This window comes from Anas acuta, chromosome 2, assembly GCF_963932015.1.
Source record: "Anas acuta chromosome 2, bAnaAcu1.1, whole genome shotgun sequence".
NCBI classification, from domain to species: domain Eukaryota; kingdom Metazoa; phylum Chordata; class Aves; order Anseriformes; family Anatidae; genus Anas; species Anas acuta.
Window position 1 is genome coordinate 55,899,074 of NC_088980.1, and position 23,431 is coordinate 55,922,504.

The 23,431-nt window shown below is 36.6% G+C and overlaps 1 protein-coding gene across 1 annotated transcript in view; it reads right to left on the reverse strand.

Moving 5' to 3' along the window:
* Positions 1-23,431, reverse strand: part of CNTNAP2 (contactin associated protein 2) — a 1,125,334-nt gene that overhangs the window by 381,355 nt on the left and 720,548 nt on the right. The window contains exon 11 of the mRNA XM_068674838.1: positions 5,810-5,916. Coding sequence (XP_068530939.1) covers positions 5,810-5,916 — 107 coding nt within the window. The remainder of the gene's footprint in view (positions 1-5,809; positions 5,917-23,431) is intronic.

A 23,431-nucleotide genomic window follows, 5' to 3' on the forward strand; every position in this document is an offset into this window, starting at 1 on the left:
TGCTTCAGTTGTTTCCTCCTTTCTGGAAATACAAGAAAATCATTTATAACCAAGTAATCAACAGAAGTCTTGCTGTAAGTCCAATCATTACAGCCTATGCAGACTATATTTGGTTTTCTGATTACTGATTTTAGCAATAATTAGGAATCAAAATTATCACTGCCTCTACAATGTGTGTTAGTATAGAAGTTTCTTGTTTAAGTTTTATTTCTAGATACTAACACACTACTTATTAATGCAGAATTTCATTTTAGGGAGAAAGTGAATATTCCTAGGAAAACAAATAATCAGTGCTCATTAGACTTTCCATTACACCTGATGTATTCATCTAAAGGGAAGATCAGTGCTTTACTCCCTAGTAAACTCTGGAATACATTCCGAAATACAAGGTAACATTCATGACAAGCTATGAGGAGACAGAGCCAGGGAATGCAGGGGTCACGATCTGTTATGTTGAAATTATGACAAAAAAAAAAAAAAAAAAAAAAAAAAAAAAACTCACCACATTGTTACAAATACTCATTCTGGAAAAAAAAAAAAACCACACACCACAAAACAACAAAATCAAAAATCCCCACAACCTTGCAGCATAATTCTACTCTAAAAATACTAAAAATATAAAAATTTGTGTATGTTCTCAATAGAGTTGTACTCTCTGTATTCCGGTGTAATTTCTCTGCCTCTAGTGATGTGATTATCTAAGACTACATATCACCTATTGCTTTTACAGATCTAACAGATAACTGATGGCAAGCTTGAGGTTAGTGCCCCCAGTGGAATAACTGAAGATTTATAAGCAAACCCTTTCCCATGAGATATTCTCAAAGGAAAGGTGGACGTACACAAGTAAAAATAAGGGCATTTTTTTTGTTTGAAAGTGAAATTTAGGAAGAATATAGCTTGTCTCATATGAGTAAATATGTACATAATTAAGATTAATCCTTTGAGAACAAATTGGACTTTGCTATTGGAAATAATTAGGAGAAGACAAATATAGTTAAATTATTTTTATAGGTTCTGCTAGATTTTTCCTAAATCCTTTATTGTGTTTCTTTCATATGCAGAGTCAAGTGAAAACATGCTGCACATTAAAAATCTGAGAGAAAGAAGTTTGAATAATTACTACTTGTGCTGATATGCATTTGTAAATTTATACCATTTTGTTTTAAGGAAGCACCTTAGAGCCTAAAGCTATATGTATAGTTTGTGCAAGGTGCAGCAGAGTGATGTTATCTGAACAACACAATGGAGATGAGAAGAAGCAATGAAGAAAATAAGCTCCTGTTCTCAATGGCTCCAGGAACCATTTACCAATAGACTCTTGAAAAATGTGTCTCTAAGAAATGTGCATGGCAGGGCAGCCTTCAGTAGGCTATAAAGGTTAGTCAGAGATTAAAGTTTAGCTCATACAATAAAGCTGGTAAGGATTATGCTTAATGTTAGTTATAACCTTAATCATTTTTAAAACCATTTTAAACCCTTTAACACCTGTAAATAGTGATTTTTAAGTATTAAAAAATCTCAAAAAAAATAATACTTAAGTATTAATTTACCTTTCTGTCTTGTCTAATGATAAAGTTGGTGTTCTAGCTTGGTATTTACAAGGCCACAGTATTCCCCTGGGCACTGAGAATGTTATGAAAAAACAATATGGCAGATTTCTAGGGTGTTTCCTATGCAATGAAATACACAACTTTCCAATATTTTTGGTTAATTCACCATTAAGCTTTTGGGATTCTACAGGGTCTGGCTGGGATGGAGTTTACTTTCCATGCAGCAGCCCATACAATGCTGTGCTCTGCACTTGTAGCTAGAACAGCACTGATATCACACCAGTTTTGTGTCTACTGCTGAGCAGTGCTGGCACAGCACCAGGACTCCCTTCAAACTCCACACAGTCAAGAGGCCGGGGGTGGGCAAGAGACAGGGAGGGAACATCACCAGGGCAGCTGACCTAAACTGATCAAAGGGATATTTCATACCATATGATGTCACACTGAGCAATAAAAGGTGGGAAAGGGGAAGGAGAGGGAGGGTCTCCTGTTATGAAGATATCTGCCCTCCCAAACAACTGCTGCACATATTGAGGCCCTGCTTCCCAGGACACGGAAGAACATTGCTTGTTGATGGGAAGTAGAGATTTTTTTTTCTTCCTTCTGCTTCTCTGTGGTCTTTGTTTGATTTTATCCTTTTCTCTTTAATTGAATTATACATTATCCTTATCTCAACCCATACGCCTCCCCTCCTCCTCCCCCCCCCCCCCCCCCCCAAGCATATTTTCTTCTCCCTCTCTTCTTTTGAGGAGGGGGAGTGAGGGGGTTTGTCGTGGAGTATAGCTGTCCAGCCAGGTAAAACCCATACATTGATGCACTAGTAGCTGTAAAAAAAAAAAAAAAAAAAAAAAAAAAAAAAAAAGTGCACGTGGAGTGTGGAAATCTTGGCTTGTCTTGGAAAGGTGAATAGCCTTCATATAACAATGCCCTATTTGAAAAAGCAAATTTTCTGATCTTAAAGGTCAGGTGTGCATAGCAGATCTACACAACTGGCAATATCATCAAAATTGATTGTTAATTTCAAATAAATCTGAAATAACTATTTCTGTAACTATTTCTGTTCTGTAGTTTACACTGTTCTCATCCCCAGAATACATACTTCACCTCTCTGAACTAACTATTGTTTTCACTATCATGCTATAAATATATTATGACCAGACCTACGTGAAACAAGGCCATTTTGATTCACAAGGATTTCATGCAAACATTTTTCTCTGTTTCACTTCAAGGACATCATCTCTTGATTTTGTCTTTGAGTTTCAACTTCAAAAGAAACCTAACACACTAATCTGAAATTCAGTCAAGGCTGTAAAGCTTTGCCTTGTTTCAGGTCAAAAGCTTAGGAAAGTGTTGAAATTCCCTGACCAAAGCAAAATTCACTGACAAAAGCCTTCGGTAACACAGAACTTGTTCCTTTAAGTTCAGCAAAACTCAAACTCATGAAAATCATAAGTTACAGAGCTAAGATACACACTAGTATAGCCTTGACTCTAGCCTCTTTAAGAAATGCCCTGTTACATCACCAGCACAAACATTGTAAACACTGAGAAAAACATTTTACAGTAGAACACAAAACCACTTGCTTTGTAACAATCTTATATTTAAGATAAATGATACTGAAAGTGCCTGTACTTAAACAATTTTCTTCTCCATAGAATCACGACATCTGCTAAATTTTATAGCCTTTTCATACAAGTCATAATCCTGTTTAAAATTGCTTCCAGTTATTTTTATATTACACCAGTTATCATTCCAACTTTGTTCCTCCTCCAGCATCTCTTTTGTACTATTGTCACAAACATCAGAAATTTCATAAGGAGCTGAAAGGTAGCACACCAAGCGTGTCCAAGTACACATTCACACTGCAGAAGTAGGAAAGGACAGATGGGGTCAGTATCACTGCAGCAGAGTTGAAGCCCCATACCTTAGGACAGGATAACCACAACCTTTAGCAAGCTTCAATAGATCCCCTCTTTATTTGCAGAGATAATTAATACTGTAAACAGAGTTGTAACATCTTGTAAATCCTGGTAAGTATTGCCTGCTCAGTAAAGGCAGAGGTAAGGTTATCTCAGCCTATACCTCAACACTAATTTTTGATTTTCACCGATTTCGGAGCCATTCAATTCCAGACCCCAGAACAACACAAGGCCTCACACATTCTCACAGAACATCCACTGAGTGAATAACTTTCTGCTCAACATTTTTTTTTTTAATATGAAAAAAGACTTCTAAAATTGTAGCACTGATAAAAACTTCTCTTTTTTAAGATAAAAATTAAACAAAACAAAAGCTTAGACATCTATGTTAGAAAGTTCGTCTGAATTAAAAGGTAAATTTCTAAACATCTCCAAATGACCTGGACACCGTAATCCCATATACTTATCCTATATCACATAACTCATCCTATAGTTAAAAACAGAACAGTAGACTCCAAATCCCCCTTTCAATACTGCAGTCCAGCAGTGCCTTTTACTTGCCTTATTGCATTGTTCATCCATAACAGGCAGGTGAAAATCCTGTTAAGAGAACTGTTTACACATCATTGGCTTATTAGTCCTTTCCTTTTTAGTGACTGATTTAAGAAAAGTTATGTCATCTATGTGCCCTTGTTGCTTCTCTTTGGGACTCAAGAAGGAAAGCTAGACTATGTTAGATTATATCTTAAGTCATCTACACACTCACAAAGGAGTGAAGAGACAATGGCAGAAGGAAGAGCCCAGATAATACCTTGCCAATCTATTCATGGTCCAGGCATCAGTAACTGGGGAGACTGGGACCCAGGGCCAGCTACTAGGCAGACTGTCTGAGCCAAGCCACTGATCAGCCAAAAAAGGGAAAGGGATGAGGACACTGGTGCAGTATTTCTGTAAATGTTTTGCATATTATCTGTGCAGCCAGCCATGCACTTGCATGTGCATGATGTGCCTGCTGGGAATGCATGCAGCTGCAGGAATCTTGCCTCTGTCAGGCTTTTTGATCCTGCACAACACATTTTCCTCTGACAAATTATACATATTTTCTGAGGCCTGCTAGATAAAATGTACTTAATTAACTGAGCTTCCATCCCTGCATTTCTCCAGTTAAACACCTTTATAGCATATCATATGGACAGGAAGCATATTTTTCCAGGTGTCTATACTAGAGCAGAAAAAGTTCTAAAAATATTATACTTTAAGAAAAAAAATTACTTTTCCTTTGTTTCACCAAAATCCTACTTCATTCTAAATTCTGTGTCTCCTTTCTTAAGAGGAGGTAAGCACTGCTATGCACACGCACTCGGTGGAAAAAGGGCTGCCCATGAAATTTCTCACACACACATTGGTGATTCATATATTTCCTATTAATAAACACTCATTTGCCACTTAACTCTCAGTTTTACTAGCATAGTAGCCATACCATGAAGGACTTGATTAATACATATGTATATTCAGACTCCTACGAATTGTCACCATTTTTCTCATTGTCATTTTGATTATGAATTAAATAATACTGCAATTATATTTGTAACATTTTATATAGTTGTAATCAGATTATATGAATTTATATCTACATAAAACCCAACTTCAAATTTAACTTTTCAACTGTTCAATCTTTATTATCTCCTCCATATTAAGAGACAGTTTGCTAAAGAAAAAGAGGAAAAAAGGAAGGACTCGATATATTTTCTGCATTTTCCAGATATTTTAAAATACACTTTGTAGATAAAAACCCCGTTTTTAGTGTATGATGGAAGGAACAGAAGACACACATGGGAGGCTCTGCATACACACTTCAGAATCTGTAAAAAGAGCAACTGTATATTTTTCTCATTTTTCTTTGCTTTAATATTGTAGGATAGGTGGAGCTCATAGGAAATATTCTTATTTGCAAGACAAAAGATTAATTTAATTCTAGAATGGTCACAAATCAGTATGTAAACAAAGCCTCAGGATTAGCAACCCGAACCAATGTTTCTCTAGCAGTGGTCAGCAGCTCTCCCCAAAAGCTGAGGGCACATTCACTGTGTCCATTTCAAAGTGTAGAGTGCAATCACTGACAATGTACTTGGTCAATGTGCTTTGGATCCTTGCGTGATATCAAAAATACTATATAAATACAGCCCTACATAGAATAGGCAAAGCCTGCTTAAATCAACTTTTTCTTAAAAAGGTTGAGAATCTTTAGCAAGCAGGTAAGATGACAAACTTTATATCTCAAAAGACATCAGGGTCTTCCACACTCAATTATGATTTTGAAATTGCAAGACGGCTTACAGTTATGACAAGTGGCACCACTGTATCCAGTTCCATCGCAAGTGCACTTGAAGCTGTCCCACGTCTGGGTGCATTTGCCACCATGTTCACAGTGATTGGGCACGCACCTGTCAGGACGAGATGCAAAGATAGAGAGAAAACTAAATGAGCGTCAAGATTTACATGCAGCTAAATTCAGAGCTGCCCAAGCAGTATATCATGTCCTTGCTTAGCAATTAATCCTTGTTATTTCTTTCAGAGTAACATAATTTGTATCCAAAAAGAAAGTTGCACAATTAATGATTTATCAGGCTCTGATGAAGCCCCTTTGCAAACAGGAAAAAAAGGGGGAATAAAAGTGGAGTGTTTTCACTTAATAAATTAGGGTTCTAAACTAAGTATGACTGGTACGTAGCTGTCAAAACAAAAATATCACAAGCCACACTGCTTTCTTCTATGCAGGTGGTGTCATGCCTCATGGACTCCAGTCCCGTGACTGAAAGTAAAAGAAAGAATGCCAGTGAGTTGCTATTTATCCTTCTGTTGTCAGCAATGGGATAAAGTGAAGGCAGATTGCTGGCTAGGACGGAAATTACTAATGCTGCATTATTAAAACAAAAAAGGTGGTATAGGCTGCATTACAAAAGATGCAATAGGTTTTTCTTTATAGGGATTTGTGGCAAACGTTGCTGTTTTATCCTATCCATCTGTTTTTCTTCTCCAGCTATGCTGTTGCTGGGGAGTGGGAGGAATGCAGAAGAACTGGGATGCCAGATATTCTATGTCATAGCAGAACATATATTTATCGTTTGAAATATTATCTAAATGTAATTTCAGAGACATGAGTTTGACCTCAGATAGTTAAAAAAAAAAAGAGTTACCATGTATTTTCACCTTTGAAACAATTAAATCTCTTTTCTTTGTGACATCTGTGCAATATAATTTCAAAGACTTTCTCCTTTATTAATTTGGCTAGAGTCAGACTCAGTATAGGTTCTGCATTTTTCAATAATCAAGAAATTAAGGAGTTATCCTTTCACGTTGAGTTAGCCAAATCTATTTTATGAATTGTATTTTTCATTAAAACATTGAAAATAAGTTAGGAAACTGCCCATTAGACAAACAAAAAAAATTTTCAGAAATGTGTTACAAATTAAGGATGTTTATCTTTAGGATCTGCAGTTCATCATATTCATCATGTTAACAACACATTATTAAATAACATCCAAGGATAGCTTTTCCTTCCTTATGTAGCAATTTAAGGAGACTCAAAGTATCTGGTGCACGCTCTGTAAGCTTAGAGTTTCCTGTCTCCTCAAGTTCCACTTGATAGCATTGATATGCAGGACAGCTACCAAAAAGAACCTAAATGACAATATGCATTTGAGACTTGGACATTGTGTATTCATCCTTATAAAGGATTGTTGGCTTTATGCATGTCAGAAGTACTTCAGAACACACACCACCATGGCTTATGTCCTGTATCAGCCTGTGGTATTCAAGGCTAGCCATTTATTCTTTTTCAAAAAAAATCAGAATCTACTAGTTTTGTTAAAAAATAGCACTTAAAGAAATGCTCTTCTGAAGTAAGAAACAAAGCAATTTAAAATTTTGTTTTCATATTAAAATACAGTAAACCTACCTGAGACAGTTATCACAGTTCAATAAATTATGTTTTCTACAAGGTTTAAGTGAATTCATTTAGTTTTGTAACTGTGGTAGTCTAAATGCACAGATAGAGTTGATTACTGCAATTCAGCTAGTAAGTGATAGCTTCAAGTTGTGCTCTCAACACGACAGAAGAACAACAGCACATAATGGCACATTTCTAAACATCCAAATCACTAAAAATTTCCATGAATTCATAGCTGGTGGGTACATGAGTAGGGAAAACAGAGACCAGTGACACTTCAAAAATAATCTCATAGAAGTAACTTTTATTGAAAGATATAAACAACTAGAAAAAAAATCCTAAACTTTAATATAGTTTCTTGATTTTTTCCAGTCTTTCAAAATAACTGCTTTCAATCCATTTTCTTCTTCATTTATATTTTTAACACATTACTTTAGAAGTTTTGTTTTTTTTTCCAATGACCATACTAAACATTTTTCTATGTGAATTTGGCCAGCTATTTATACAAAATCTCACATGTAATGCCAGTGAACTGTTTCACTTTTTAGTGCTATATAACTTACATTTATTGTAGCATAGCTAGTGAAAATACTCCATTATTGACTACAGCAGTGAGGTAAATGAATAAATATAGTGATATAAGAAAAAAATATTTATCTCTATCATTCAGTGGAGCATATCAGAACATAAAAACAGATCTTCAGCAAACTTCCCAATGCTAATTTTATACTTCCTCTATGATGGTTGAACTAGCCTCACCTGTATCCATTTATTTTTATTTATTTTTTATTTTTATTTGCTTTTCCCATAAACTAAACATAATGTAGTTAAAAATAAAAAAAGTGATATCATAATATCAGTGCTACCTAACTGTAACTTTGAATGATTTCCTTAACTCCCAATTTTCTGCTAGCTTGTTTTATCAGACAGAACTATAAAATTTCTTTTCTATTAAGTACATTAACAAACTGACATATTGTGATCTGCCACCTATCTGTCCTTCCCAATTGTAGTGTAGTTAGTGGAAGAAATTTTAGGGAACCAGAACATAAAACCTACAAAAAAATCTAAGAAAAAAATAAATTTGTATTTAAAAAATAAAAATTTTTGAGTATGTTTATTCATGTAGTATATTTACCTTTTGTTTAACGTTTAGCATATACTCTGAAAAACTAATCCAAGCCATATTTACAGTTCATTAATATAAAAAATATATTTCTAGACAATTCCATTCTTTCTTTTAGGAATAAGGCTATGCTTACATGAAAAATTTACTTCAAGACCACACTTCTGTCCTTAACCAGGCTCTGAAGTTAGAAGCAAGCATAGCACAAAGAACTTGAAGCTCCTAGTCAGTGGGTTCTGTCCGTTCCTAGTATGGACAATTGTATTTTAAGTACTGACACTTATAAAATCTTACCAACCACATTTTGAGAACTTTCTTGCTCTCAGGGTCCTTCTGAAAGGCAGGTCTAGAATTTCTTTCTTTTATGCATGATATAATTTTACTTAATTTCCATCCAAAAATCTGTCCATAGAGAATATACAGATGCTATTTTGTTTGTGATGGGATTTATTTATTTATTGGTAACATTGGCCTGTCTTAAAAAGCTTTTATTCCTCTTTAAGATGTACAATTGACGACTTAGTGAAGAGAGCAATAGTTCATTCAGTCCATACTTTTATGAAGACAAGTCTCCTGTTGGAAAATAGATTTTCTAGTTATCTTCTTTGTAGTCACCCCCTCCCATGCACTTCTGATCATATTGGTATTCTGGAGGTCTTACCAATGTTTTGTGGTTTCAGCGTTGATTAATATTTTCATATCTCTGTTGAAAATATTTTGCTTGAGATACAGCATTTTCCTGAATACATCAAAATGGTGGCATAAAGTCACCCTAAGATTGCTCAGTATAGTAACTCTCTTCAGTATGTTCCCATCCTTCTCTTCACAGTCATCTCCAACCAACAAACTCCAGCTTTACACAGAGATTCTTGTTATCATTCTCAACAGCATTATTCTGCACTATTAACTTCCATGGTGCCATCCAAATCTTTGGTTATTTTTCTAGGCTGAATCTGTATCATCAGCAAATTTCAATAGTATATTCCTAATTTTGAGCAAAGGTCAAAGCATTAAACAGGATCACCTCTGGCACTGATCTCTGAGCAACTCTAATCTCTCAGCCAGCTGCTAACTCTTCAGTATAACCCATAAGGCAATTCCATTTGCCAGCTCACAACTCACTTTGCAATTCCTCATTCAAACCCTATCTTCCCTGGTTCACTTTATAATTTTCATCATTATAGCGTATCAAATATTTTATTGGCATTTGACACACTGGATCTATTGTGTTTTTCCTGTCTGAGAAAGAAGTACTGCACTTCATCAGAAGAGAATATCAGGTTAATCCTGAACAATAAAATGTTGATAGACGTGTGCTGCATTTTACTTCACCTTTTATTTATTTACTTCTAGGTATTTAATTATTCTTTCCTTCATTTCTTCAAAAGCTTAAAGTCAGATTTATAGCTATATAGTGATTTGGATCTCTTTCCATTTTTTAAATGTCACGAGGTTAACTGTCACCTAATAATATAAAAACAAGCTTCTCTCCACCCGCTACCCTCCCAGGCTGCAATACGACATGTCAAAATTATGAAACAGATATTTATTATCTAATTAGGTTTCATGCATTCTTGATGCCTACTTACTCTGATATTCTAATTGCTATTCCTTCATTTCTGTTATTTGATTCACTAGCACCTCAGTAATAACCAGTATAAATTGTTAACCTTCCTTTATGCTGCAGTAGGAAACAAATTTAAACCTACAGATGGCAACTCTGACCTTCCAAGCAGGACAGGGAAAACTATGTTACACTTTTCTTCTGTCTGTCCATATATACTTTCCACAAGAAATGCAAATGGTATATCTGTGTCCTGAAGCTTTTGCATTCTCTCAGAGATACTATATACAAATATCTAGTACACCGCTTAGCTCCTCAACCATAAGAAGAAAAACTGGGAACAAGATGCTCATGTAGTCTGTAAACACCATTTTACCCAAAAATAAAACCAAACATTTTTTGGTGCAACCAAGAACAAATACTGTGACTGAAGAACCATCGCAAATCTTACTATTCTTCACTGACAGATGTAGATGTTTCCTTCCCCCATTAACCCCCCTTCCCTTGGTTTCCTTTCCTGTTTCCCCTTCCTAGAAACTCTAAGATAAGTGCAGAATACATACAGCTTGTGCATATACATAAATTAAATGTAAACACATTCTTTCTACAAAGTAGGAACAACCAAAACAAGAAATACCACCGAGACAAAACGTTCAACTGCCGAGTTACTCCTCTACCTGACAGGAGGAAAGGAAGGAGTTCTCAACACAGCAGCAATATCTGGTACATATTGCCTACTACAGTACTGAAAAAAGCTCCAAAAATGCAGTGGTAATGACAGCATAAGAACTTCCGTAGTGGAGGACAAAATGTTAGAAGTTCTTTGCAATTAAAGATAACAAAACGAAACTGTGTTAAGTTATTCTCAACATGAATTTTAATCTTTTCCTTCTCATCATCAAATCCCTAACTAATCTTGCTCCTGTTCAGACCCCATCTCTCATGTCTGTGTGCCCTTCTCTCTCTCCCGCATTGTTTTTGTTATGCTCTTTTGTTCATGCCTCTGCCTCAGAACCAACCAACTCATCAGTATGTTTCAAATAGTCTTACGGTATTTTTCCACTAATTGTCCTTTTTATTGCCTTCAAACAGCTCTTTAAAACCCGTATCACCATTTCTTGGATAGTTTCTTACCTAGATCCTTCAAAATGCATAATTCTATCCTTGTTGAGCATGATTTTCCATCATTATATGCATTGTATAAACATTCACATCCACACAAAGACTAGAAAAGCGTGTTTAAAATTTAACCCCTTTTTCTTTTACCAGATTACCTGTCTGCTCAAGAAAACAATGAGAGATTAGGTCTATAAAACAATGTTCAAGGAAAACACTTTCATAATTCTTTCAAGGTGGCAGTCTCAATCACCAAATTTAAGTAGCTTACTTAAAAGACAAACTATAAACTAGTAATAGAATCACAAGAAATATTTAAGTGTTTGTATATTTGCACTAAGTACCTTGTTAACAAGCAATAGAGTACTTTCCACTAGGCACGTTACAAGTAGTACTAAACAATAAGATAATCAAATTAAGGACACATTATTATTAGTGTCTTATTGAATCAAGGTCAGACTAAAATTTCCTCTTTCAGACAGAGCCTCTGACTTTCAGAGTGCTCTAAATAAAACAAAAATACCTGATCTGACCTTTAGGACTCTACCACTTCATACAACATAGCAAGTGTTCAATGTGACTTTGGGATCTTCAGAAAAAGGATTTGCATCTTATATGCAAGGCAGCACAAAAGGCAGATGGAAGTGACTGTAAAATTCATTCTGGTTCACAGTAATTCACAAACTAGTTTCATTTGCTACTGTCTTCTAATCTAATTGTGCACAGATGCATATAATTAACAATGGCAGAGGTAAACAATCCCTTCTGAACCAAAAAGGACCTATTCTTTTTTGTTACTTAGTGTAATACAAGGATTTCATATTTCTTTGGTGGATATTATCAAATTTGTTCTGACATCAAAACAAAATGCCTGGCAATTTTAAAGACTGTGATTTACAAAGAGCAAATCAGTATTAAAATATTCAGTGACATTTGGTTAAGCAAAGTTCCTTTAGGGCATATTACTAGAAAAGGCTGCCAAAGTTTTTCACAGTGTTATCTCCAGACCAATAAGGTGCTATTCTAAGCTGTTTGCATTAAAATGATTAAAGAAGGACTAACATGTAAAGAAAAATTTAGCATTTAACTCATTTGAATTAAAGAATACTCTCAGATTTATGCAGTTTTAGTGCATGTACTATCATATAGATACTTATTCCATTTTTTTTCCTACTGCTTTTAATTTCCAGATCACTTCAGAAATTAACTTCTTAAAATGAAACCATGCTGGTCTGCTTTAGCAATCTCAGGAACTGGATAACCCATATTCCTGCATTATTGCAGAAAAAAATCCTGTTCTTGTTATGCATAACCTAGGATATAGAATAGTCATGGCCAAATATCTACTTCTGCACAACCCAAACTGTTGCTACCATGGTGGAAGCAAAGCAGGGGAGGGTAAATCTACTGGAGCTACTAACAGAAGAGGTAATTTCCCAGCTGTAGTACCCTTCCTGTCAATTTTTAGCAATTGCTTAATGTTAACAAAAGCAGAACAGCTCTATGTGGAGCTGTGGCAGGAAAAACAAAACAAAACAAACAAACAAAACAAACAAAAAAAGGAAATGGTCTATTGAGCAGCACCTGCTATTCTCTGTCTCCTCTGCTAAAGAGGGAATAAAAGATAAATTGGTCAACAGGTCAGAATAAAAAGAATAAAGTCTTATGAAAGGCCAGTTACTAAATACGATGTATTGAAAACTGTTTTTTTTTTTAACTTTTTATCTATCTATTTATTTATTTATTTTTACTACCCTGTGAAAATCTTTTCCTGCTTTGTAGCTAGGTTAAGGATTTCTAGGGCATTAGAGAGCAACTCTGCATACCATTTTATTTATTTATTTATTTATTTATTTATTTATGGACTGGTGTATTTGAATTTCTTATTTAGACAATTTTATAGAAGAAGTGGAAGCTAGTCACTAATCTAAGCCAATATGGCACAATTCTCTTTGGGATAGCAGATACATTAAGCACTCAGAATCCTTAGAATAATCTTTTGTTTTTTACTGATTAGTGTTCTGAAGAAATCTTCAAGCCTTCTTAAGTATTAACATGATCAAAATTTGACTGGATTTGACTTTGTATTCATGTAACCATCTCTTTTATATGATTTCAAATACATGAGGAAGAACACACAGGACTTGAGAACAAACCATAACACTGACTTTGTGATGTCTTATTGATTATTATTTCTGCACTGTACAGCTTGAATTGAACACTACTCCTGAGATTTTATGACATCAACTTCACTTTATAATCCATGTTAAGCATTTGCAGGAAGTTTTTATTTAGAAGATGATAATTATCATCAAATCAGAGAATAATAGAATAGCTTGGTTTGGAAGAGACCTTAAAACCACCTACTTCTAACCCCCCTGCCATGGGTAGGGATGTTACCCACTAGATCTGGTGGCCCAGGACCCCTTTCAACCTGGCCTTGATCACCTCCAGGGATGGGGCAACCACAACTTCTCTGGGCCAACTGTTCCAGTGTCTTACCACACTCAGTGGATTCACCGTCCCTGGGGCTGTTTAAGGAAAGGTTGGATATGGTGCTTAGGGACATGTTTTAGTGGGTGATATTGGTGGTAGGAGGATGGTTAGACTAGATGATCTGGAGGTCTCTTCCAACCTTAATGATTCTGCAATTATGTGATATTACTGCCAGGAATCTGGCCACTTTCTTCACTTTCATTTACAATCTCAAAGTTTCCCTGGAAAATTAATTACTTTGGAGGTAAAGCTAGGATAATTACTGATGTCTTCACAGGAACTATGTTCTCGTATTAACATGTAGATCATAAATTGTTAATTCTAGTGAATGATTCTAATAACAATATGAACTGAAGAATTTGTCCTGTGAGTGGCACAGAAAATGCTTTCTGCCTAAACACTGAAGGATTTTCCCCTTCAAAACAAAAACACAGTCTTAGCAGTAAAGCAAAACACAAAGTCTATGCAATGAAATGAATATGAAATGGAAGTTAATGTTTCTGTGACATTTACTAATGACAACTGGTATAAATGCCAGATTCCTTATTAAATCCCTAGCAGAACATGTAAGTCAAGGACGTTAATTTCTCCTGTCTTTGAGAGACACTCAAATTTTCCTTTATACATTGGTAGAGCAAAAAGAAACCTACTAAGACTTTTAGTTATACCAATGTACCATAAAGGAACGGCTGAGATCAGCATGCTTTTCATGCTGTGCATTCCCATAGACTCCTGGTTTGCTAAACATTGGTAAGAAAGCATAGATTAAGTTCTCTGAGTCACCAGTTGAAATTTGACTTAGATCTACCATGAATAAATCAGATGTAGATGACATTTACAGATGGTTTATTTATTTCACATGGAATGTTCCCCCTGAGCTGATCCATACACCCACAAAACTTAATGATGAATATAAATCATCCATTAGTGGTGAAGTAAAACGCATATTTAGTTGTAACTCTCTTCATGCACATATCTTATCTTCTTAGTTTTCAAGATTTTTGTATCAGAAAAAGGATGTTAATTTATATTTGCCTGGGGTTTATCACAGTGGCTTTTTCCCCCTCTTTTCATTGCAGTTATCAGGCACAACAACAATAATAAGCAGTGACACAGAAATGAATGATCTACACTTCACTATTCTCCAGATCATCATTGAGCATATTTATATCACTTGGTAAAGTCTACCAAATCTGCTTTTTCTCATTTACTGTAATGATTCTGCAATCTACCACAAGCAGCAGCATACTCAACTAAAATTTCATGCATAAAACATTAAGCATACAGTTTCAACTGACTTATCCCTCTGTCCTTTGCGTGTGTCCTTAGTGCTAAACCATATTTTATTCTTTTATAGAAGCCCTATAACATTTTTATAAATTGCAGTATAATGAGTGTTCTACTCTACTTTTAAGACATCAAAAGCAAGGATGTTCCAATGAATTAGAAGCTGTGCTGCAGTGCAGTCACGACTCTGTGATAAATATACAAATACAATGCTCAACTCACAACCTATTATCCAACTCATTTTCAATTTGCTGAAAACAGATATGTACAGTATATAATAAACAACTCATTCATTACCTAAAACTTGTACATTGAAGAGTTTTGAAGCCAGAAGGTTAGTCGTTGAAGCAATAAAAAGGTGCAAGCACATGCACATCTGTGCATACGTGGTCACACACCTACATTTAATACGCATAAATGTGTACAAACTCTTTTCTCCAAGAATGACAACAATTTCAAGCTTCTGAAAATGGGCAGTGTGTTCAAGAAAAAAAAAATCATATTAAAAGCAAACCTGTTTTTAGGTGAAATAGAAAAATGAGAATACAACTTTTAGTAATGTACTCGACTTTAAAAAAATTGTGAGATGGCATGATCCTGGTATGCTTAATTTTCATTACAAATAGCTCATTGCTGGGAAGCTATTATTCTACTTAAATAGCCTTGTGATTGCCCTATAGAAAAATTGATAGACTATAATTTGCTTGTAGTTTAGTGGCTTTTTTTTTTTTCCAAGTACTGCAATTTGGGCACTATAGTTCAGGCTCTGTCAGTATTACAGTTTATTGTAAGCTTAGATTTCTCAAGGGTTTATATTTCAGTTATAAAAATTTACTCTAGAAATTCATCACACAACGCTTAAGACAGAAAGGAAATAAACAGTAGCATACTGACAGTTTTTGTGAAATAGCTCATACAACTGGCTTACTGCTTAGTATTCCAGCAGAGTATGGACAAACTGGTAGACAGTTTTACAGGTTTTATTTTAAACAGAAGAGAAAAAGGAAAAAGGAAAAAGGAAAAAGGAAAAAGGAAAAGGAAAAGGAAAAGGAAAAGGAAAAGGAAAAGGAAAAGGAAAAGGAAAAGGAAAAGGAAAAGAAGAAGAAGAAGAAGAAGAAGAAGAAGAAGAAGAAGAAGAAGAAGAAGAAGAAGAAGAAGAAGAAGAAGAAGAAGAAGAAGAAGAAGAAGAAGAAGAAGAAGAAGAAGAAAAAATCCCTACACAATATTTCTCTTTAGTTCTCCAGAGAGTTTGGCATGAAATTTTTGACATTTCCTTGAAATAGACTGTTCAGAGGCAAGGGACAGATTTGATTAATATTTCAACTTGAGCAAATGTTGGAAAACACCTTGAAATTCTTGAAATGTTATTTGACATGTTCTAAATTAAGAGCATCCTTTTTCAGTTTAATTTTGTTGTTGTTGTTTTAAAATATAAGTTAAAATATACTGTATGGATGACACTCTACCAAGCCAAGTAATAACACCTCTAATAAGTGCCAACTCTCTATTTCATATTGAAAGTGTTTTCTGAGGGAGCAATGGGTTGTAGTGGTTGAGTGCTGCAGTATTGAAGAAAATTTTTGAATGTATCTGTGAAGCTTTGATATCTGAACTGGGAACAACAGGATAGCCTGAAAGTCAACAGATATACTATGGGAACAATCTAATCATGTTGTGCACCAGAAACTTCATCTAGTAGGCAATTATATGAGAGGGAAAAAAAAAAAAAAAGAGAGAGAGAGAGAGAGAGAGAGAGGGAGAGGAAAATAGAATGTTTAATTATTAGTTTAAGCACTGTTCAGGGAAAAAAAAAATATATATATATATATATATTATATTATATATATATATATAATATATATATATATATATTATATATATATAATATATATATAATATATATAATTATATATATAATTATATATATATATATATATAATATATATTATATATTATATATATATATATTATATTATATATATATATATATATATATTATATATATATATATAATAAAAAATAGATATTGGAATGCTGTTCCATGCAGTACAATAAGGAAACAACTCAGATCCCTAGGAATAGAAAGAGATGAACTCCCACAACCTCAGCTGCCCTTCTTCATGTTCTGCATATGTTTGTGTAGGATTAGAACAGATAGTCAATGCACTAATGTAAATAATATAAATAAGTTTCTCAAAAGTTATTCAGAGGCTGCACCTCAACAATAGATTGAATTAATTTACTTAGCCTTAACTGAAATCTGGGGTATCCTTGGAGAGGGACTATAAGGGGATAGTTCTGCAGAGTAGTACAGAACACTCACTCCATAAAGAAGGAAGGAGTAAAAAGACAAATTTGGGGGATGTCACATTGAACTAATCTTTGGGACAGATTGTACTTTTGTAACATTGTTTAAAGCAGAGGAGAATGATAAAACTACAATGTGGGAAGAAGACATCCTCATAAAGGCTACAAAATACTCAAAATAGAAACTTCTGTACAACTATTCAAGAGTACTAAAACTCTGAACAGGACTAACACCAGTTGTACGGTTGTTCATAAGGACCTATGAAATCAGTGGTGTGGCTACTATGACACAGCAGAACCAATTCATTCCCATGTCAGGGAATGACATGGTTCTTGCATACCAGCACTGAAAAAGATCTCATTGTTTCTGTTTTTATGTTATTTTATTTAACCAAAGGTGTTTTGACTGTTTAAATGCATATTTGTTAAGGCCTTCTGTTTACCTTTTATCTACAGATGTGGTGCCAGCAGTTTTGATAATGAAATACCACAGAGTTAGCCCTGAAAACAAACATTTGTAACTGATTTATTACACTCCTTTATCAGAACAAGTTTGTGCTTTATGTTCAATATTTTCAAGATAAAACATACCCAATTTCAAAGTATCAGTCACCACTTGCACAGGTTATTATAAAGATGTTGTCTTAATTTCTTTACAGATTTTTGGAAGTTATGTTACAACACAAGTAGAATTAAATCACAAACCATCACTGTTACTATTTCAATACAATATTTGATCATTTGCCTTCCAGTGGAAAGCAAATCCTTCCTCAGTCTTTTGTTTACTATAAAACTAACATTGAAATGGATAACTAACTGTTTTAGCTTCCTATACTTAGGCATATAAGCTGTTCGTTTCATTAATGGCTTTACTCACATCCACCCTTTCTTTTTATCCTCAAATTCTGCTCTAGCTGGTTCTTTCCCTTTAACTTTAGCTCAATGAAAATGTGTTCACAGAATCACAGAACTGTAGAGGTTGGAAGGGAGCTCAAGAGATCATCAGGTCTAACCCCCCTGCCAAAGCAGTTTCCTTAGAGCAGGCTGCCCAGGTAGGTGTCCAGGTGGTCCTTGAATATCTCCAGAGAAGGAGGCTCCCCAACCTCCCTGGGCATCCTGTTCCAGTGCTCCATCACCCTCACCATGAAGAAGTTCTTTCACATGTTGGTGCGGAACTTCCTGTGCTCCATTATGTAGCCATTGCCCCTTGTCCTGTCCCCACAAACCACTGAAAAGAGGTTGGCCAAATCCCTCTGTCTCCCACACTTCAGGTATTTATAAACATTGATAAAATCCCCTCTCATTCTTCTCAAGGCTGAACAGACCCAGGTCTCTCAGCCTTTCCTCATAGGGAAGATGCTCCAGGCCCTGTATCATCTTTGAGGCCCTCTGCTGGACTCTTTCCAGGAAATCCCTGGCTTTTTTGTACTGGGGAGCCCAGAACTGGACACAGTACTCCAGGTGAGGCCTGACCAGGGCAGAGTAGAGGGGCAGGATCACCCTCCTTGACCTGCTGGCCACACTCCTTTTAATGCATGCCAGGATCCCATTGGACCTCTTGGCCACGAGGGCACAGTACCTGTTCATGGTCAACCTGTCGCCTACCAGGACCCCCAGGTCCTTCTCCTCATAGCTCCTCTCCAGCAGGTTGCCCCCCAGCCTGTACTGATATGTGCAGTTGTTTCTTCCCAGGTGCAGGACTCTACACTTGCTCTTATTAAACCTCATTTGGTTTCTTCCTGCCCATCTCTCCAGCCAGTCCAGGTCTTGCTGAAAGGCAGCACAGCTTTCTGGCATGTCAGCCACTCCTCCCAGCTTTGTGTCATTGGTGTACTTGCTGAGAGCGGACACTATTCCCTCATCAAGGTCGTCGGTGAAGATGTTGAACAGGACAAGACTCAGCACCGACCCCTGGGGAACACTGTTAGTCACAGGTCTCCAGCTGGACTCTGCACCTCCAATTACCACCCTCTGAGCTCGGCCAGTCAGCCAGTTCTCAACCCACCTTACTGTCCACTTGTCTATCCCACACTTTCTCAGAATGTTGATTATCCCTACTGCTTCAGCTCCCTGCTCTACAAGAGATTGCGAAGAAATGTTGAAGTGACATTTCCCTGTGGTCTTTTCTTACAGAATGTTGCTGATATCTCAAGCTTTGTGGCACCTTCCTCCTTCATAGAATCATAGGATATTCTATGATTCATAGAATCATAGGGTAGAACTGGAAGGGACCCACAGGAGTCCAATCCCTGGCTACACACAGGACCACCCCAAAATCAAACCATATGTCTGAGAGTGTTGTCCAAATGCTTCTTGAGCTCTGGCAGGCTTGGTGCCATGACTGCTTCCCTGGGGAGCCTGTGCCATTGCCCGACCACTCTCTCAGTGAAGAACCTTTTCCTATTATCCATTCTGAACCTTCCCTAACACAGATTCATGCTGTTCCCCTGGATCCTAGGATGACCTGCTTGCATCTATGTGCAGCAGGTACTGTAGGAGTGATCAGTACAGAGAAGGGGTATCTCAGGTATTCAGTCATGCCTTTGCTGAGCTCTAGTTATAAAATAATAAATATGGCAAGCTGTTATAAAAGGTCTCAATGACAGTAACCTCTGGCCAGGCTCAGTAGGAATGTATACATGATCCTTTCTTCCCACCTCACTTTCTCTGCCCTGATATACACCATTAGAAAACTTGAGCCCTTATCATTTCCACTATTACCTACAATGTTTAGACTCTATTTTCAGTCTCACATCTAGTTGTGCCCAAGATTTTTTTTCCATTTCTTTTTCTCTCCTGATTTGACTTGATTTTGAGTCCTGATTTCAAAATACACTGTTCTATCCCCATTCTCCACTTTCTGAACACATACTCTTTTCTCCTGATCTCCTAGTTGGAGTCCTGGTCATTATTAACAATACTAGCAGTGAATTTAGCCAACTACTCTAGGTTTGCTATTACCATCAGATATTCATCTCTTCTTCCTACTTTTTACTATTATGCATATTCCTGAGCAGACAAAGGAGTCTGAAATAATATGCTAAAATTCTTTGTGGGACCCAAAATTTTATTAGTGAGCATGGCACTGAACATTTGTATTTACCAGGTGTCCTCACATATGCATAATTTGCACGTCTCCTTGCAGTGAAGGAACAAGTGAACAGCTGTATTAAGTCTCACAGTGCTAATGCTCAGGATGCAGCCTGAGTACTAATGCTTTGCTGTAGCCAGAAGTATTTCTGGATTAAGGATAAGGCAAATTCTATAAATCAGCATTTACAGAAATTAAATGCTGTAAAAATGCTTTCGTGGTGAAATTAAACTAGATTTTGTTGTTGTGGTGGGTTTACATGGCAAGGTTTTGGTAGCAGGGGGCCATAGGGGTGGCTTCTGTGAGAATAATCTAGAAGCTGCCCCATGTTAGGTAAGGGCCCCACTGCTGACCAGAGTTGAGCCAATAAGTAATATTGTTTGCACCTCTGTGAGAGCATATTTAAGACAGGGAAAAAAACTGCTGCGACACACAGCATCTGGGAGAGTGAGAGGAGTGAGGAATGGCCTTGCAGGTGTCAAGGTCAGTGTAGAAGGAGGGGGAGAGGTGCTCCAGCTACCGGAGCAGAAGTCCCCTGTGGTCTGTGGTGAGGACCATGGTGAAGCAGGCTGTCCCCCTGCAGCCCATGGAGTACCACGGTGGAACAGGGTTCCACGCTGCAGCCTGTGGAGGAGACCATGGCAGAGCAGCTAGATCTGCACTGACAGAGACTGCGGCCTGTGGAAGACACCTGCTGGAGCAAATTCCAGGCTGGACCTGTAGCCCATGGAGAGGAGACCACGCAGGAGCAGGTGGCGTGGCAGGAGCTGCTGCCTGTGGGGGACCCAGGTTGGCATAGTTTGCTCCTGATGGATGGACCCCGTGGTATGGCCCCATATCTGGAGCAGTTCTTGAAGAGCTGCTGAATGTGGTAAGCCCACGCCAGATCAGTTCACCAAGGACTACATCCCGTGGGAGGGACCCCATAGCACAAGGAATGAGAGTGACCAAGAAAGAGCAGCGGAGAAGAAGTGCTATAGACTGACCATAACCCTCTTTCCCCTGTTCCCCTGCACCGCTCAGGGGGAGGAGGTGGAAGAGGGTGGTTGGGGGGGAGGTGCTTTTGGTTTCTTTCCTTTGTTTCTTGCTTTTCTAGCTTGTTAGTAATAGGCAATAAATCTTATCTCCCTATGCTGAGTCTGTATTGCTTGTCACGATAATTACTGTGTGATCTCCTCGTCCTTACCTCAATCCTTGAGCCCTTTTCATCATATTTTCTCCCCGTTCCTCTTTGAGGAGGGGGAATGAGAGAGCGGTTGTGGTGGAGCTCGGCCACCCACCCAAGTAAAACCACCACAGTCATTTATTTGAATTTCTCCAACAGTAATAAGACAATAAAGCTTGAAGTCTGATGTGAAATCCATTCATTCTATAAAGTTTTGCTAAAACAGCATTTCTGAGGTATGTACTCCTAGTAGGTGCTTCCTATTTTTGAAGAATCAAACCTACATTCAGCTCTGCAAAACAAAGCTGAGAAGGAAAGTAAGGAAAGGTTTTCTTTCAACAGAGACAACTCAGAAAGTGGCCAATAGCAAAAGGAAACTGTCCAAGTTTGGAAGAAAGTATTTCTTAATCTGTTTCACTGTAGCAACTGCCCATTTTGGTGTTTCATGCTAACATATTTTTCTTTGCTCTCCAGGGTTCTGGTCTGGAGTATGGAAATCAAGGTCACATTGACTGATTGCACACTGTGGCATGGTATAGCCATTCATTTTTAAGTAGAAAATTATGAAACAAATTATAATAAAAATGGCATCAGATGAATCAAGATTAGCTAAGTACTTAATTATTAGACTTCATCATACCCCAACTTTTGTGGATAGCTCTCCACTTTAGAAATCAGGGATTTGACCAAGTTATGTCAAATTCACTTAAGAAGAATTCATCCTAGTTTAATTGAGCCAGTCTATAGTGGATGAGAATTTTAAAGCTTCAGTTTAGAAATAAAGAAAGATAAAATTTTAATAACTAGATGTTCTTATTTCACTAATACTTTAAATGAAAAAATAATGAACAATGAAAAGTGAAACAAGTGTAAAAGTAGTTAACTATGTGTCTTTCTGTTCCAGTATATGAGATACCACAACAATACTTAAAGTAGGCTAGGCTAAGCTAGGGTAGGACAGGATAGTTCAGCTGGACAGGAGCTTCAAAAACCATCAAATCCAACTGCCTGACCACTTCAGGGTTAAACAAAAGTTAAAGCATTTTATTAAGGGCATTATTCAAATGCCTTCTGAACACTGACAGGCATGGGGCATCAACCACCTCTCTAGAAAGACTGTTCCAGTGTTTGACTACCCTTACAGTGAAGAAATTCTTCCTAATATCCAGTCTGAACCTCCCCCACTGCAGCTTTGTGCCCATCACTGGTTACCAGGGAGAAGAGATTGGCACCTCCCTCTCCATTTCTCCTCCTCGGGAGGTTGTAGAGGGCAATTATATCACATCAGATGCTTCTTCTCCAAACTAGACAAACTTAAGTGAATTACAATTTCAAAATATTATCAGTAGTACTCAGAATTAACGTATCCTGATAACTTATAAGGTTTTCCTCATTACTATTTTATTTTATTTTATTTTATTTTATTTTATTTTATTTTATTTTATTTATTGCCTAAAAATTGAAAGACTTTATATTCTAATACTAGACAGTATTCTATAGTGAAAGACTGAAGTGTGACTTCCTTCAATCACAGTAGAACAACTTCTGCTGTCAGACAGATGCTGAGCTCCAGGTGTAAACACCCAAAGGAATCAGCAGAAAGGACTCACCTGGCAACCTAAGGCCAGTGCACAACTAAACTGAATAGATTATTATTATGAAAATTATAACACATCTTGAAGTTTAAGTCACAGTGCAAAAAGCAATCTGTTTTCCTTAAAGCAAATTAGAGTTTTGCATTAATGTTTACTGGTGACAGGGACAGCCTGTGAAACTCAGGAGGCATATTTCTACTGCTGATTTATAAAGTTTATGATTTTATGGTTTATAAAGAATTAGAAGGAAAAAAAAAAAAGTA